General features: G+C 38.9%; 1 protein-coding gene across 1 annotated transcript in view; it reads left to right on the top strand.

Annotated features, from left to right (window-relative positions):
- The window catches only part of WDHD1 (WD repeat and HMG-box DNA binding protein 1), a 31322-nt gene extending 18214 nt beyond the window's left edge, over positions 1-13108 (top strand). The window contains exons 15-26 of the mRNA XM_032189529.1: positions 277-414; positions 1097-1253; positions 2904-3018; positions 4459-4590; positions 4943-5160; positions 6908-7038; positions 8465-8521; positions 9381-9424; positions 9582-9737; positions 10060-10241; positions 11439-11574; positions 12142-13108. Of these exons, the coding sequence (XP_032045420.1) occupies positions 277-414; positions 1097-1253; positions 2904-3018; positions 4459-4590; positions 4943-5160; positions 6908-7038; positions 8465-8521; positions 9381-9424; positions 9582-9737; positions 10060-10241; positions 11439-11574; positions 12142-12342 (1667 nt within the window). The 3' untranslated portion in view covers positions 12343-13108. The remainder of the gene's footprint in view (positions 1-276; positions 415-1096; positions 1254-2903; positions 3019-4458; positions 4591-4942; positions 5161-6907; positions 7039-8464; positions 8522-9380; positions 9425-9581; positions 9738-10059; positions 10242-11438; positions 11575-12141) is intronic.
- Positions 13109-15844: the final 2736 nt, after the last annotated feature.

The following is a 15844-nucleotide window of genomic DNA, read 5'->3' as shown; positions in this document are numbered from 1 at the left end:
AACTTGTGGGAAGTGGGAGAATTTTGTAACTGTAGCATAAATAGATTAAATTTAGGTTTCAGACATGCCAAAATGAATTACTGGAGGAAAATAAGGGACTATTTTGTTATGCATGCTTTGTACGTCAAAAACGACAAATAGTCGCTTGTCTGATGCTTGTATTTGTAGATAATGCTGCCTTAGAATTAGTTTTTGATTCAAAACTTATTTAAATTTAGCCAAGAGACAAGACAATTCTTTGCTTTTTGATATAGTCATTGAACAACTTCATCCTAGGTACTGGATTTGATGGGGACCAATGCCTTGGAGTACAGCTGATAGAGCTAGGAAAAAAGAAAAAGCAAGTTTTGCACGGAGACCCTCTTTCTCTTACAAAGAAGTCCTATCTGACATGGGTTGGATTCTCAGCAGAAGGTATGAATAACATTGAGAAATCTTGATGTTAGGTGATTTTTGGAGCAGGGGTTGGCTAACTAATGCCCACTTGGGCGTTAGTTAGTAGAAAACGTGGTCCTGGGACCTAGATTTCCCCTCCCCATCCCGCGTCTCCTCTATGCTAAACAAAACTGTTTTTCTGTTCTTTATAAATATTTATAAGAAATCTTTAATATGTTTCCACTCTGAGTAGAATACACTTGAGTATTACCAGAATTTAATTTCCCGATCAGTTGCCCTGCTCAGCAAAAAGAAATAAACTGCATAAGTGCATCATAATTGGCATGTTCAACATAACTATCTCAGCAGATGTCCCCACAGAAAAGCTGGTAGCTTGGGAGGAGTTTGTATGATAACTAGAAAAAAGCAATTGTCAGATAGCTAACTTTTTTTTTGGGATCTATCCAAGTAACAGATTTTGAGTTCGTGAAATGTTTTCAAGTCTTGAATTTGAACATGAGTCAGTAGCAGTGGTATTGGCTGTCAGAAGGTGGCGCATCTTTCTAAGGAAACTAGTTTTTCCCAGTTAGCTTGTACTGTTTGGCTTATTGTCTTTGAGTTATGCAAAACGTCATTTCCCAGCAGTATCCAGCAGTTCAAACTTACTCACGTCATAATTAGTTGCCTGTGAGAACAGCTGTCTACGTTTTGTACCCAACAGGTACCCCCTGTTACGTGGATTCTGAGGGAATTGTGCGGATGTTGAACCGAAGACTCGGGGATACTTGGATTCCAGTGTGTAACACAAGAGAGCATTGTAAAGGAAAATCTGATCATTATTGGGTTGTGGGCATCCATGAAAACCCCCAGCAGCTCAGGTCAGCTATTCCACAAAAGAAGTGCTTTCTTGTCTTACTTCTAATTTATAGAACACCTCGTAGTAAGAGAAACTGGAAACAACTATTACTAAAGCAGGTGGCTAGTAAACGTGCATTGATCTAGTTCATGAATGCAATTCTGCATGGATGTTTCATCAGTAAATTTGTTCTGAATAAACTCATTGGTTTTATAATGTGTAACAGACTAATACTGGCTTCTTGCCTTGGCTAACAGGCACAAGCACTTTTATGAAATCACACATCTCTGATGCAGGGAGATTCATAGGACTGCACTTTGCTAGAGAATGCTACTAAAAACATACAGTTGCTGTTAGGATTCTGTGCTGTGGCCATGAAGAACAATTTTGTAGAAGTGCTGATGTATTCAAATAAATATTTAGCTAAGAGTGAGCCATTACTTCAAAATGTGACAGTGATGGTGTCTAAACAACTTTATTCCTCTTAACAAGCATCACAGAAGTGTAGTTGCTAAGCTTTGTTTGTAGTCTTCTTTATTCAGTGATACATGTCCTTTTCCTAGCAGCTCAGAAGCTGTCAGCTTACATTTTATTGACATTTGGGCTCTCGTACTTTGCTAAACATGCACAATTTTGGGTGTTGGTGGGAGACTGCATTTTATTTAAATTCATATTACGCTTTTTTAAATCCTCTGTTTTATGCAGTAAAGAAAATACTTTGATATCACAAGTAAATATCAATTAGCTGTCTGTTTATCCCTCTAAAATATTAAGTAGTGTTGGCCTTTCAAAAACTCACCAAAAATGTGCAGGACACATCACATTGATGTGATAATCAACTGTGAGTCAGTCATCTTGATTTTTTTTTTTTTTCCTTCTACTCCAAGAAAGAAAACACTGCTCTTGGAATTGCAGAGAGCATTTTTATTCAAAGCCAGTAGCATATTGAAGATAAGAAGGGGGAGGGTTATTGTAGAAACACCATATGCCGTAATCAACACAGAACACTAATGCTTCCTGTTTTTTTTTTTTTTTTTTTTCCTAGTGTTTGAAACACTAGCTTAAAGCTATAAAAAGAAACATTTTTGTCAGTGCTCATTGGTGCTGCTGGAAATACAGCTCTTCCCCAATGTTTTGCTTAAGTGATTGTAACCAGAGTATTAGTTTAATGAAACAGACTGTGTTTTTAGTATGTAGATGTGCAGCTTTCCCCTTTTTTTTCCCCCCCTCTGTCACAGCGCTGTTCTCATGAAGTCCAAAACCCCTGTCATAATAATTGGTAGATGTGTCTGCTGTTTCTCCAGTGGCCCTCCGTTGTTCAGTAGTTTCTGAATTTAATAAGCTGCATTTCCATTTTGTAATTGCTGCTAAACAGTGTGTTGTGTGAGATAGAGATCTGTGTCTGTTACGTGCCATGTTTGGAGTTTCTGGTGTGAACAAGAGCAGCGTGTGCCTGCTGGTTTTAAAATCTTTTATTGGTTGCGATGTAAAAATAACCCTTTATAATACAATCTAATATATTGCTATACTTAAGTCAGTAATTTCATTACTACTTTTTAAAGAACAAATCCTCTTAAAGTATCTTGCTTCTTAGGAGACATGATTTAGATGTAGAACAACTGGTGACTCTGTAGCTGATGAGGACTCTGTGTTTTTTGTTTCCTGTGCACAGGTGTATTCCCTGCAAAGGAGCCCGATTCCCTCCTACACTCCCACGTCCTGCTGTAGCAATTTTACCTTTTACGCTTCCTTATTGTCAAGTTACAACAGAAAAGGGACAGATGGAGGTATGGAATGATGTTGAGTCCACAGCTGATAGTCTTAGACATCCCCATAGTAGGGATTATATAAGATTCCTATTAATCATCTCTACTACGAAGAGGGTTGTGCAAACTCTGAGTAAGGCACCTGGCTAAGGAGGTTATTTAGGTTCAGGGGTTATTTGGGTATAGCCCTTTCAGTTGGGTTTGCTTCACAACTGGTTCTAGAAGAATACAAAATTAAGTTGTTAGAGTTGACACAGTGTTAATAGTTACCCACAATCTCTTTCAGAGCAATGAAGTTTCTATCTCTCTCTCGTTTGTTTGTTTGTTTAAAACAATTATCAGTGGCCTAATGCTTGAGAAAGTGCCAGATTTGGGGATTCAACTTGAGATCCCCTTGAAGGTGCCTATTTCCAATTTTTTTTTTAGGCATGTTTCTATTTCTGGAAGATCTTTTTTGAAAGACGTGCTAAGTATTCCCTATAATCATTCTGAAAACATAGGCCTTGAAGCTTGATTTATTTTCTTAAGGCAGAGTTTGGTTGAAGATGTATGTGTGAAGAATACCCAGAAAACTGTTACCAATTTTTGAATTTTTTATTAGTCTTTTTTTTTTTTTTTAATGTGGGGTTCAGCTGTAGTGTACAAAATAGAAATGGACATAAAATTCTAACCTCAGCCTCAGAGTCTGTTTAATGCTATTCGAAATTTATTCTCCATGATGAAAGCATGGAGGAAAAAGTTTCAATAATAAAAACTTTATCCTTTTTTTTATGAATTCGTGCTCATTCTTTTCAAAGTTTTTCTTTTTCTTTTGTTTACTTGAAGGACTATAGTTTTTGGTTTGTTTGTTGTAGCCTTTTTTTTTTTTTCCTCTGTTCTTTCCAAATCAGGAACTGTTAATTTACCCAGAGGGAATATGTACTTCTTTATAGATTGGTCTTGTAAAAAACAGGTGATTCCTAATAGATCTGATGAGAAGACATTGGTTTTGAGTTAGGTATTTTGCCACAGAGCTAGTCTGGTCCACTAGCTTTGCTAGTATTTCCCTGAACAACCTGTCTTGCAAACGTTACTCCTGCAGTTACAGAGTTATTGTGGAATGTTTCCATTTCACTCTGGGGCAGAAAATACAAGATAAAGTATTCAATTTGTTCTAGAACTGCTTATACTGGTAGCAATCTGGTGAACATGTAGGTCCTGCTGAAAGCCTGTAATAGAAATGGAATTTAAAGAGAGGATGACTATTCGGATGGGTTTGTATGTTGGTGTGGTCTATTTTTCCTCACTGGGCATTGGTGTTTAAAGAGAATTGTCTGCCACTCACCCGTCATTATAAAATGAAAGGAACGTTTAAGAATGAGTTGATAAAATGCTTTGTAATTTATTAGGTATAGAGCTGAGAGCTTTTCATTTTTTCACCCTCCCTTTGACCTCCAGCATGCATCTTTCTCCCATTTTCAGGAACAATACTGGCGTTCCATTATTTTTCACAACCATGTGGATTACTTGTCAAAAAATGGCTATGAAGTTGATGAAAATGCTACAAGTCAGTCAGTGAAAGAACAGCAAGAACTTCTAATGAAATTGTTTGCCGTAAGTACAAATACCTTAAAAAACAGAATCCCAAAGACTTCATTTTGAGTGGATAGCATTTGATGCAAATTTAGATGTGATTGCTCTTCGTAGAAATGTGGCTGGTTATCAGGTACCTCACCAGCTACAATAAGAGGTGGATAGAAGTTAATGTTATTATTTATCAATACGGAGGGTTCTTACAAAAAAAAAAAAAAGGGGGTTTCTTTGCTCTGCAGTTCATAATTGTTGGTGATTTGTCTTTTATTTATTCAGCACATTAAAAAAACAACACGCATAATATTCTGGTCCTGGAGTCTTCAGAGAGCTGTATAACTGAAGTGTGTAACTCTCAAGGCTTTTCTCCTTTCAGCTTTCCTGTAAACTGGAGCGTGAATTTCGTTGTGTGGAACTTGCTGACCTCATGACACAAAACGTTGTGAATTTAGCGATCAAGTATGCTTCTCGCTCTCGAAGACTAAATTTAGCTCAGCGGCTTAGTGAAATGGCTGTGGAGAAAGCAAGTGAATTGGCAACAGCACTGGAAGAAGAAGAGGAGGAAGAGGATTTCCGAAATCATCGGAATGCCGGGTAACACACATTTCTGAGATTAAAAACCTGGGAATGTTTTTACTGATTTATTAACGTTTTATTCCAATTGATACACTTCGCTCTTCTGGACAGTAATTTGTAACGCGTTTGTTATGAGGTACTGGTTTGTACTGCTCTACTCATAAATTGTGTGTATAAAATGGTAAGCTCTTGGTGACATCTTTTGAGGACTAATTAGGAATTAGCAGCAGGGTACTGACACAAAGTGTCTCCACTGCTTGCTTGCTGTATGTCTGTGTACAGTGGCTTCAGAGGCAAAGTGGACTTGATACCAAATTGCTCTGACTTAGTTGCACTGTGTTTTTTTTTTTTTGTCTCCAACCTATTTTTTTCTCTTTGCCTCTGTCTCTTTACCCCATTTCTACACCCTTCTTAAAACCCTCTTACCTTTCTCCAACCCTCCCCTCTTTCAGCATGCCATCTCAGTTTATCCCAGTTGATCTTATTCCCATGTCTCTAATCCCAGCTCTTCCAAACTGTTGAACTATTACAGGTTTGCTGTCATTCTTTTCTCTGTATCTGTGCTCTTTACCTTTCCTCTCCTACCTGCATCTGCTTTGTTTGTGCTGTCTGTAAAGCAAGAAGAGGCAGAAGATGTGTGCTTTCTTCTTTGTTTGTTTATTTTTGTTTTAAATACAGATCGTACAGAAGAGTTGTGTGTTCTTGCTCAGCATCTGGATGGAACAGCTGTAAGGAAACTAATAGCTAACCACCAGTCTGATAACGCTGAAAAAATGCCCTGTTTTATCAGAAGCAGTGTCCTCCCGTAGCAATTTTATGTATGAAGTTTGTAACTTTTTTAAGCAAGAGGAAGTGATAAGTTGAGGGACTTATCTGTAGCCTTTCCCTTGGTTTTAAATGTGCTATTTCACAAAGAAAAAAACCTTTTTAAATGGTATACCCTGTTCTTCTGGATCATGAATGGAAGTTGCAGTCCCATGTCTACAACTTCTGCCACTCTGAGGGCTGAAATACACTGCAGGCACTATGTTTCTTAGTGCCAAATGAATCTAATACTGACACTCTAGTCGAGAGAAATGAACCTTTTATTTTCAGGTGCACACATTTTAGTAACCAGCAAAGATTAGGTGGAAAATGCAAGAGAAACACGTGCTATAACTGGGGAATTTAGAGAATAATGAGATTAAGCATTGAAGCTTGCTGCTTAAACTTCAGAGTGGAAATGTGTATCCGTGTTATCACCTGCGTGTTTGTTTATGCAGAAAAGTAACCTGGTATTGCTCATGATAGCGGAGGTATGCAGATTTCAATGGAGCTGGAAGATGCCTGCTGTTTGCATTTACATTTGTGGCAAAGCGTTCTTAACATCATTGTTGTGCACTCTGAACAAGGTGGCAAAAGCTCGCTGCTTCCCTTGGAGTTTGCTCTTGTGTGCAGAGCTGTTTGTAGAATGGTCCTTGCACTCCTACCTGGGTGGGAGCTTCAGGTAGCTTTGCAGTCACGTGTGGTCTATCTTAAAACTCCACGAGTACTGTTTTAAGTGGCTGTGTGTGGTATTTCGGGGTGAACTGAAGTGGTTCATGAAACTTTATTTTATTTTTAGTAATCAGCACAGTGTAATCAGTGGTACAATGTAAGTGAATGCCAAACATTATTGTTCCTTTTTCTTAATTTAGAAAGTTAGCCTTCTTTTGTTCCAGTTCTCTGTCTGAACGTGGTGAAGTTCAAAGCACCGCTTCCTTTCTGATGAATTCCATCCCTTTAGTTACAGCAACTCGGCTGTAGAGCGGAGTCGTCTGCCAGTCAGGAATGTTCAGCAGGACGAAGAAATGGAAGATGCTGAGGAAACTGATGAATATGAGGAAGCAGAAGAAACGCCAGAAGTGCATAAACAGAGTAAGACAAATACGTTGTTTGAATAGGCTGGAAGTTATCTAGATGGGTCTTTCACTGACTTCTGATAAGGAATTCTGGAAATTCCCTGATAATCTTTAGTTTGGGTAACTCATCAGGATAGAGCATGAAGCAAGCAGTAGAGTTTCCTGTATGTTTTTGATTTTTTGACATAAAATTTAAGACAGACAGACACACCACATGGCAAAGGGCCCTCCAGGGGAGGCACAGGAGATTTACTTGGAAGCCCTTTACTTAAGTAGAAAATAATACAGTTTCTTTCACTGACTTTTGAAAATCTGCAAGTGTAGCAGGGACGAGGTTTTCTGCTACCTTACTAAAACAGGTCTGGTATTTTCTGAGCTGTCTTGACTTTGATGGACGAAAAAGTATGCAGCAGGGTGGCACAAAAACCCCTGCCTGTGAGCTTCCAGTTCCCTGCACTCCCTGTGTGAGATGCATAGTGGTGTCTACCTGATCCATAGCCCAGCACATACCTGTCGTCACTGCAGAATAACAAAAATGTGGTGTGTGTCTTCTGCTCTGTCACAGCTTGCTTGTGCATTGTACTTAACTGTTTAGAGGGATCCTTGGGGAGGTTTTTTGTTGCCTGATAATACATCTAATGGACTGGGTCATGTTGCGAAGCTGTTATTTGGTTTCAGTTCAAATCTTGCAGGAGATGAATTGACAGACAAGTTGTTCACCGAGCACTCCCCTCTTCAGCAGCTAGGCTTTTACCTCTTGCAGGAGAGTTGTCAAGCAGTCTGCACTGTTTTGATGTTCCTGTCATTACCATAGGCAGGCTGTTGTTTTTTTTTTTTTCCCCTTTGCTTTGTCTCCCTTCACCTCTTCATCCTTCCCATCCTTTTGTATGTTTCCGTATACTGAACAATTTCGTGTTTGGGCTTTTAAGTGGTGGTCTGGAGGAGAAAAGCAAAACGAGTTTAGTGATTATTCTCATCTTACTTGGTTTGTAAGTTATGTTATCTTCTTCCCTCCATAGAAAAGTGGGGTGGGGGAGAAGAAGAAAGCTGGAAAGATAGCTTTACCTATAAAACAGAACTATTGCTTTCTGTAGTGCTACATCTATATTGTACAGCACTTACACATTTTATAATTTGATATTTCTTATTGTTAGACATTTATTTAAAAAACATGCTTCTCTCTTTCAGGAAAAAAATGTTTTTGTTTTTGTTTTTTTAATTTAAATATTAGGTATAAGGAACAAGTATACAACTCTAAGTTAGATCCAGGTAAAAAAGACGGATGTTTTTGTAAAATTGTGTGTACATTTTGAAAATGAAAAGTCATGCTGTAAGATATGAATTGGTTTACTATGACTTGCTTGTGTGTTTAGGGTTTTGTTTTTTAACATGCTATTACATTTTATTGCACTTACATATGTACCTTTTAATTTGTTCCAAAGGGCCAAATCCTTTCTCCAGAGGAGTCACTTCAGCTGAGGTGACTACTTCAAAGCCTGGTGAGTAAATCTCCATTTATTCTAGAATCAGAACTTTGTTATACTTCACAACATCTGCCCTGTTTTTATCTTCTGTTCTCCCATTGCTACTAAAATTCAGTGTGTAACAATGCTGCCAAGCAGTAACTTGTAAGGACTATTGTTTTTGTGTTTTTAAGAGGTTCCTTATTCCCGTTGATGTCATCTTTACATAATGATGTTCTTTAACATCATTACCTGCTGATTATCTTACTTGTGTCAAGCGCTGAATCAGTTATCTGCCTGGCATTCTGTGGGAGAGGGGAAAAACAGAGCAGTGATCAATCAGTTTGTTTTACTAATCACAGATACGTTCATTAGCTGCACTTACAAGGCAGTGTAAAAAAGCAGAACTGGGGGTCTGCTTTAGCAGGCAAGGCGAAATGCCATCTCTTGTTCCCTTTTGCTTATTCCCTCCTGCCATCCCTCCAGCAAAAACGATAGGAATGGAAATGGATTTGGGAATGGAGGAAGTAATTGGTGTTCCTGTGGATTTGTAGTTGTTGGTCCTGCGTGGTTTTTATGATGACTAACAATAGCTGAGGATGTGTAGTATAACCCTTCTGGGGTTAACAAAGTGACTTTCTCTTTGTCCAACCACTTTGAAGTGGTTCAAGAACTTCTCTTCTTTGGTGTGGAATATTTGATGCCTCTGACCTAGTCATCCTCTTCAATTTTTCAACTAACAGAGGCTGAAATATGAAAAATGAGTATTAGCCTTTTTCTTTGGAAATGAGGCTAAGGTTGTTTCATCTACTCATCTAAAATGTGTGTATTGCAACGTGGGGGGTTGTCTACACACACGTTTTGCATTCTTTTTTTTTTCTTTTCTATTCAACAGCTGTAATTGCATCAAGCAGCCAAGGACGAGTGAATCCCTTTAAGGTAAAAATTTTGAAGCTGGTTTGACTGTGGTGCTCTGAAAATCCCAGCAGATTTTTACATGTAAAGTTACAATGCGACTACAAGAGAAATCTTGGAGGGACATAGGAGCGCACTATGCCAGAAAATAAGTAAAATGTTTGTTTATCTGTTTTGCTAGGTGTCATCTAACAAAAAGGACCCACTGGTCCCATCAGCGAGTGTTCTAGACAATATGAGCAAATACTCAAAGAAAACTTCATCTAGCAGTCGAGCTGTAAACAAGCAGAGCCCTCCAGTTATAAAGCCTCTGATTCCCAAACCAAAATCCAAGCAGGTAATGTTTCTAGTCTTTTCATGTTGTTTCAGAACAGTAAATTGAATTTTACCAGCTTTTATCAAGTATGAAACCCTGCTGATTGAGTAAAGCGTCTTAGATGGCAGGATTCTTTTAAGCATACTGCAGAAACTTACACAAAACAGCAAGAAAAAAAATTGCTTCACTTGTAGAAATTGCATTCTGTGCTGTTTGTTTGTTTGTTTTGTATTTTATTTTAAATAGGAATAACTAAACATATATTTTGCTGAATTAGACTTACCTTTTTTTTTTTTTTTTTTTTTTTTTTTTTTTTTTTTTTTTTTAAACTCAATTTCTGTAGGCTTCAGCAGCATCCTTCTTCCAGACTCGTACACCGAACTCTAGTGAAAAAACGGTGGAAGAAAGACAAGAAAAAACGGTGGAAGAAAGACAAGAAAAAGCAGTGGAAGAAAGACAAGAAAAAGCAGGAAGAGAGTCCCCTGAAGTCAAAGTCACTGCACAGGACAACACTGAAAACAAAAGGCAAGTGAACGCTTGCCACTCAATGCCATGTTCCAATTTTGATAGAATAGCAAGTCCAAAAACTATTTTTTGAATGGCCGAAGTAGCTTAAGATCAAGATTAAAGTGTAAGCTCACAAGTTGTCACATTTGTGAATTTACCTCAGGAGTTTTAGCAAACTGATATTTGTGTTGTGGCAATTTGATACTAATCGTATTACAACCACAGTGAAGAAGCATGGGTGGAACTCCCTGTTTATTAAATCTTTCCAGGTATGCATGGCAGTGGTATTCAAGGTGGAAGTTTTGTGTCAGCCTGAGACAAATGCATAGAACGTGTTGGTGAATAATAAACAAGCAATGCATAACTTAATTTTGGGGCTATAAGCAACGATTTTTGCCTTGGTAATACTTACATAGCTGATAACAACCTTTGAATGATAAATGAAACCATGCTGCTGTACCAGTTCCAAGTCTAGGAAATCCTTAAACGTGTCTAGCAAATCTCTGAGGAGGTCTAAAAGCTAAGTGTTTTATGGGAAAGTATTAAAGCTTAATTTTGGTGTGGGTGCTATGGGTTTGGCTGTGTTTTTTGTTTCTTTTTTATTTATTTATTTACTTACTTCTAAAGGAAAAAAAGCAGAATACTTGTAGCACTTAAGCAGTATGTATTTTCCTTGCTAAGACTGTAATATATCTTATTCCTCTGAAGCAGACATTTTCCATGATCCCAGTCCTCATGAAACTTGCATTATTATAATGACTTCCCATTTAGACTTAATTTAACTGAGGAAGATGAAGGGAATTATTATTCATTTGGGCTAGTATTCTTTTCATTAACCTTAACAGATAAGTTTCTAAAACAAGTGGTAAGGAGAATTGTGAAAAGGATTAGCTGAAACGTGCTAATGTGTGCTCTATTTTTAGGTTGATGAGACCTTGTCAGGAAGGAAGAGAATCATTATGCTTTGTCATTCCAAAACTGAAATGTTAATCTCCGTATATATCATGGATTTAATAAAAGTGCTTGACTTAGTCTTGCCTTGTCAGTCTATTCTGCAAGAATACTGCAGTAGGGGAAAGCAAACTGCTGACTGTATGTGACTTTTCTTTCAAGAACAAAAAACCCACTCAGGTGTTGTTTAGAAATGTGATTTTGGGGCATATGGTTTTCCTCTAAACTTCATAAACTGACATTTTTTTTCTGTGCTTGCTTCAGACCAAAGACAGGATTCCAGATGTGGCTAGAAGAGAACAGAGCAAGCATTTTAACAGATAATCCTGGCCTGAATGAAGCAGAAGTTATAAAAGAAGGCATGAGTCGATTTAGAGTTCTGTCATCAGAAGAAAGAATGGTAAGAAAGCATTCTCTAATTGTTTTTTCTTTTTATTTTATTTCTCATTTATTTTTATTTCACCACCACCACCAAATTCCTTGGTTATTTCCAAGTAGTGCTTTTTTTCTTTAAATTCCACTGTTCTTCATCTTCAGGGACTTTGAATTGGACCATGATCTAAAACATGTATGTGTGAAAATATAAAGCATATTGACATCTGAATAATAAGTAAAAGCAGAAAGCTGCTTTTCCAAAGTGGAGCATGTGAGAAATGTAATCAATGAAGAAATAACAAAACTGGGGCTTGGTTCTAAAGCCTTTTGGCTTTCTTATTTGTCCAGAAAGATGTTTAAGATCTTCAATTTTACATACAGGTTCAAAGGAATTACAGTTTTTAAGAGAAATGCTGTTGCAGAAAAAGTAAAGTGAGGAAATTGTTCTCAACTTGATTGGCAATCTATTTGTTATTAACAAGAATTATTCCAGCACTTCCTTATAATCAAAGAAAGAAAATATGTTAAACAAATCAGTGAATTGTGTGGCTTGCTATGTAGTTTTCTATTTAATGATGTACTTTCTTCAAAGGCATGGACTGAGAAAGCAAAAGGAAGAGCAGCTAATGATTTAACAGAAGACAAAAAACGAAAGCGTCCCACGGCAACTGAAGACGAGGAGAAAAAGAACCAGGTGCAAAAAGCAGAGGACTCGAATTTATCAAAAAAACCAAAAACTTCAGGTCAATCTACAAATGCCAGATTATCAGCTTTTGCATTCAAGCAAAGCTAAATAATGTGGTGCCTGCTCAGCATCTGCATGCTCAATGCAGAGCCATCTACTGTTTTCAGAAATCTGCCACTGTGCTCGAAGAGCACTAGCAAAAAGAGAGTGCCTTGCTCCACATGTTTTTAGAAAGTATTTTATTATCAATTATTTAGGAAAACGTTGGATCTACTCTCTAGGTCTTTTTGCAAGTTGCTAGTGTAAAGATGGACAGCGGAACTAATCCTAGTGGGCCTGTTACCTTGAAGCACAGTTCTGCAGTTTTGTGTAGCCACATGTCTTGATGCTCATAATATTTGATGCTAAATCCAGATTAGTCGTTTTTGGGGTCACGTGCCATGTACAAAAGCTGTCCTTTGGTTATGGAGAAGCAGCGTGGTGGCTTCTGTACCTGTCTGCTGCAAACTCCTGTAAGAGAGAGACACTCAGAGAAATGACAGTGAGGGTGAGATGACAGCTTAGCATCTTTCTGCTGGTCAGCTGCAGCTTCAACATCTGTGGCACTGTCGTTGAGCAGCCTGACAGGGGCTGGGACAGAAAACCAGGACAGATAGGAACGAAGCTCAATTAGGAGTGTCAGGTGTGCAAAAACAAACCATTCCAGACTGTGCAAGCGTGCTTTCCCAATCTGAGCTTCAGGACAGCCCAGGAAGGTCTCAGAACTTGAAAATGTATGCATTATTTTATGTAACGTTTGTTTTTAAAATAAAATGTGAATGTTTCTTTCCTTTGCAACTTTTGTAACTAAAGTAAACAGACTTCTCACAAATCATTAGGCAGTCATATTTACCCTTCTCTGAAGAGGAGACAGAATGTCTAATAAATATATTTGAATCAAATTCAAATTTCAAAACTTTTTCTTTTTTTTGTGATAAGGTAAAAAACTCCTCAGCATAACAACCTAGACTGAAGAGCTCCACTTCTTTCTGGTTTTGCACACCCTTTCATCCTTCTTTCGTTCTTCATTTCTCATCATTTTATTACTGAAAAGGGAAATGATTGTCCATTTAGAACACATTTTTAACATGGAAGTCTATAGATTGAAGATCTGGTGGGATTTTTATAAACATCAGAGGTGTTCTATTCTCTTTTAGCAAATGTTATATGACATTTTGGAAAAAAAAACACAACAGCTCCTCTTTTCACTGTATATAGAAAATAGGGGTCATGATGTCAACCAGGGTGATAAATACATATAGAGGAAAAAATCTAAAGACTGTGAATTTAATTTATTTTTCATCCACTGTTCTTATAATTGCTGAGAGTAGACTGCAAATAATGGTTAATTAATTATTAATAGTTAAGTGTACAGAAGGGAACTGTACTGACACTGCAGAAAATTCAGGAGAGTTGTAGCACATTGTAAATTGTCTACCATCGCTGGAAAGAAATGATAGTATCAGTGACTGTCTTGAATTAAGTTTTTAGGCAGCAAAGCGTATTTCTGCATTTGGTTTTATTGAAGAAAAAAGGGATTGCATTGGTAAGGAAAACATCCTGATAGAAAATCACCGTGGGCTTGGTGAGATGTGTAATATTTTCTTTCTGCTAGGCTAGGTCAGTGTGATGACGACTTCAGGCATCATCATTATGGTCCTGGGAGATGGGGTGGGTGTGAATGGATTCTTCTCTTAGGGTTCGAGCTGAGCTACCTGCCAGGTGTCTTTTTAAACAGCCTGAAATACAAGAAGAAATTAAGTCCCCTTCTGGAGTGAATAAGCTGAGTAACTCCTCGCCTCCCATAAAAAGGCTACATAAAGTAGCTGAGCAAGGTGTTTATACCTTGCCCTCAGGACACTGAAGTCAGTTGTACTGCAGGATCAGGAGGTAAACTGAAAAAATCAGGCAGGTAAGAAAAGAGATGGAACTGGCTAATAAATATACTCTGGGTTGTGCCAAATTAGGATGGGAAAAAAAAAATCAATAATTTCTTAATGTCCCTTTTTGGAAAACAGAATATTTAGACTGATAACTTTGGGCTTTTCTGGGCATGCATCCTGAAAGTGAAATATTTTGACCTCACTTACCCTGAAGCAGGGTGCTGACTGGCTTCTGATGCAGCAGCATTGTTTTGGGGAAGGAAGGGAGGTGCTGATGCTGCCAGTGAGACGGAACAAAGCCATTCTGTAGATCCAGATATTGGGACCGTGTCTGTCCACCACTCCCCCCATTCAAGCTACATACACAAATCCTGTACAGCTCCCGCTCTACAGCAGGAGCAGGTAGACACTACTGGACCCACAAAGCATCTCAAGTCCTTTTAGGCTCCTTTAAGTGGGAGGAAACATCCAAAGTCAACTCCCACAAGAGTTTTCTGGCTGGTTTCAGAGAGCTGGGTGTTTGCAATCATGCCTCTCTTCTGAACAAACACACCAAAGTTCTCTTTTCAGGGAGACTCCTGGATTTAGTGGATAAATTCATGGAAATAACTGAGAGGACGTCAGGCTCCAGTTGCAAGCCCCCAGCTCCTGTTTGCTTTTCTCCTGGCTGAGTTTTTGCTGTATAATGTTTGTGGGTTTCGTCAGACCTAATGTCCATGGCCTGGGGGTCATAGTCTGGATCTCGCTGCTGTCCATACATCTGCTTAGAGTCAGCAAAACTTCCCACATCTGAGCTGGAATCTTCCCTCTGGGGGCTGCCTGCCCCACTCGGAGCTGGGTGCCTGGAGGTGGTGGCTCAGCATAGCAGGGAAAAAGGGACCCCTGTCCTCGTCCCTTAGAGCTGTTCCCTGCTCAGAGCAGCCCCGTGTAGCCCCGCACTGCTGCAGGTCTGAGCTCTGTCGGAGAACAGGGCTTGGGAGCCCTGTCCTCTGTCTGCTGGATTTCTGATGCTATGAAAGATAGCCGGGGGCTATTGGCACTTGCTTGAGAGAATTAAAAAAAAAAGATTTTTTTTTATTTGGGATGAAGACAGCTGCCCTTCTTACCATCCCTTTTTCCACCCTGCAAAACAGCAAAATGGTGGAGAGACGCCAAGTTGAGCAGCCTTTGTAGCAGTGACGTTTAATTACTAAGCAGTTGCTGCTGTCCACAGCAATAAAATTAACAGCCAACAGCAGCCCCCATCTGTCTCCGTGCCCCAGCACGGCTGCTGTTGCCTCTCTTCCCTCGCAGATGCGGTCTGCTCCATTACCCAGCTGCGGGCAGGGCTGCAAATAGATAGACCCCCATCACCTGGAGACTTCCATGCGGCTGCACCGTGCCAAATGGAGCAGGGCACGCTCATCCTCACAGCACCGAGGCACTAGGACTTCATCAGGCTTCATCATCCTTCTGCTTCCACCTGAGCAGGAGCCTGAACCCCCCAGAAAACGTGGAATGGATTTTAGTGAAAGCTGTTAAATCTCAACTAGCCGCTTTTCTGTAAAGATGCTCCCCAGAGATATTTAATGCAATTGCGCTGGAATCTTCAGAAATGCCCGTTGGTCCTGAATTTGTTCTTTCCAATTAAAAAGGAGGTTATTTAGAAAAAAAAAAAACAGCCTGGGAATTATGGCAAGGCACCTGCC

The sequence above is a fragment of the Aythya fuligula genome, chromosome 5, assembly GCF_009819795.1.
Source record: "Aythya fuligula isolate bAytFul2 chromosome 5, bAytFul2.pri, whole genome shotgun sequence".
Taxonomy (NCBI): Eukaryota; Metazoa; Chordata; class Aves; order Anseriformes; family Anatidae; genus Aythya; species Aythya fuligula.
Note: the sequence above shows the minus strand (reverse complement) of the source record. Positions and strands in the feature narration are given on the sequence as shown.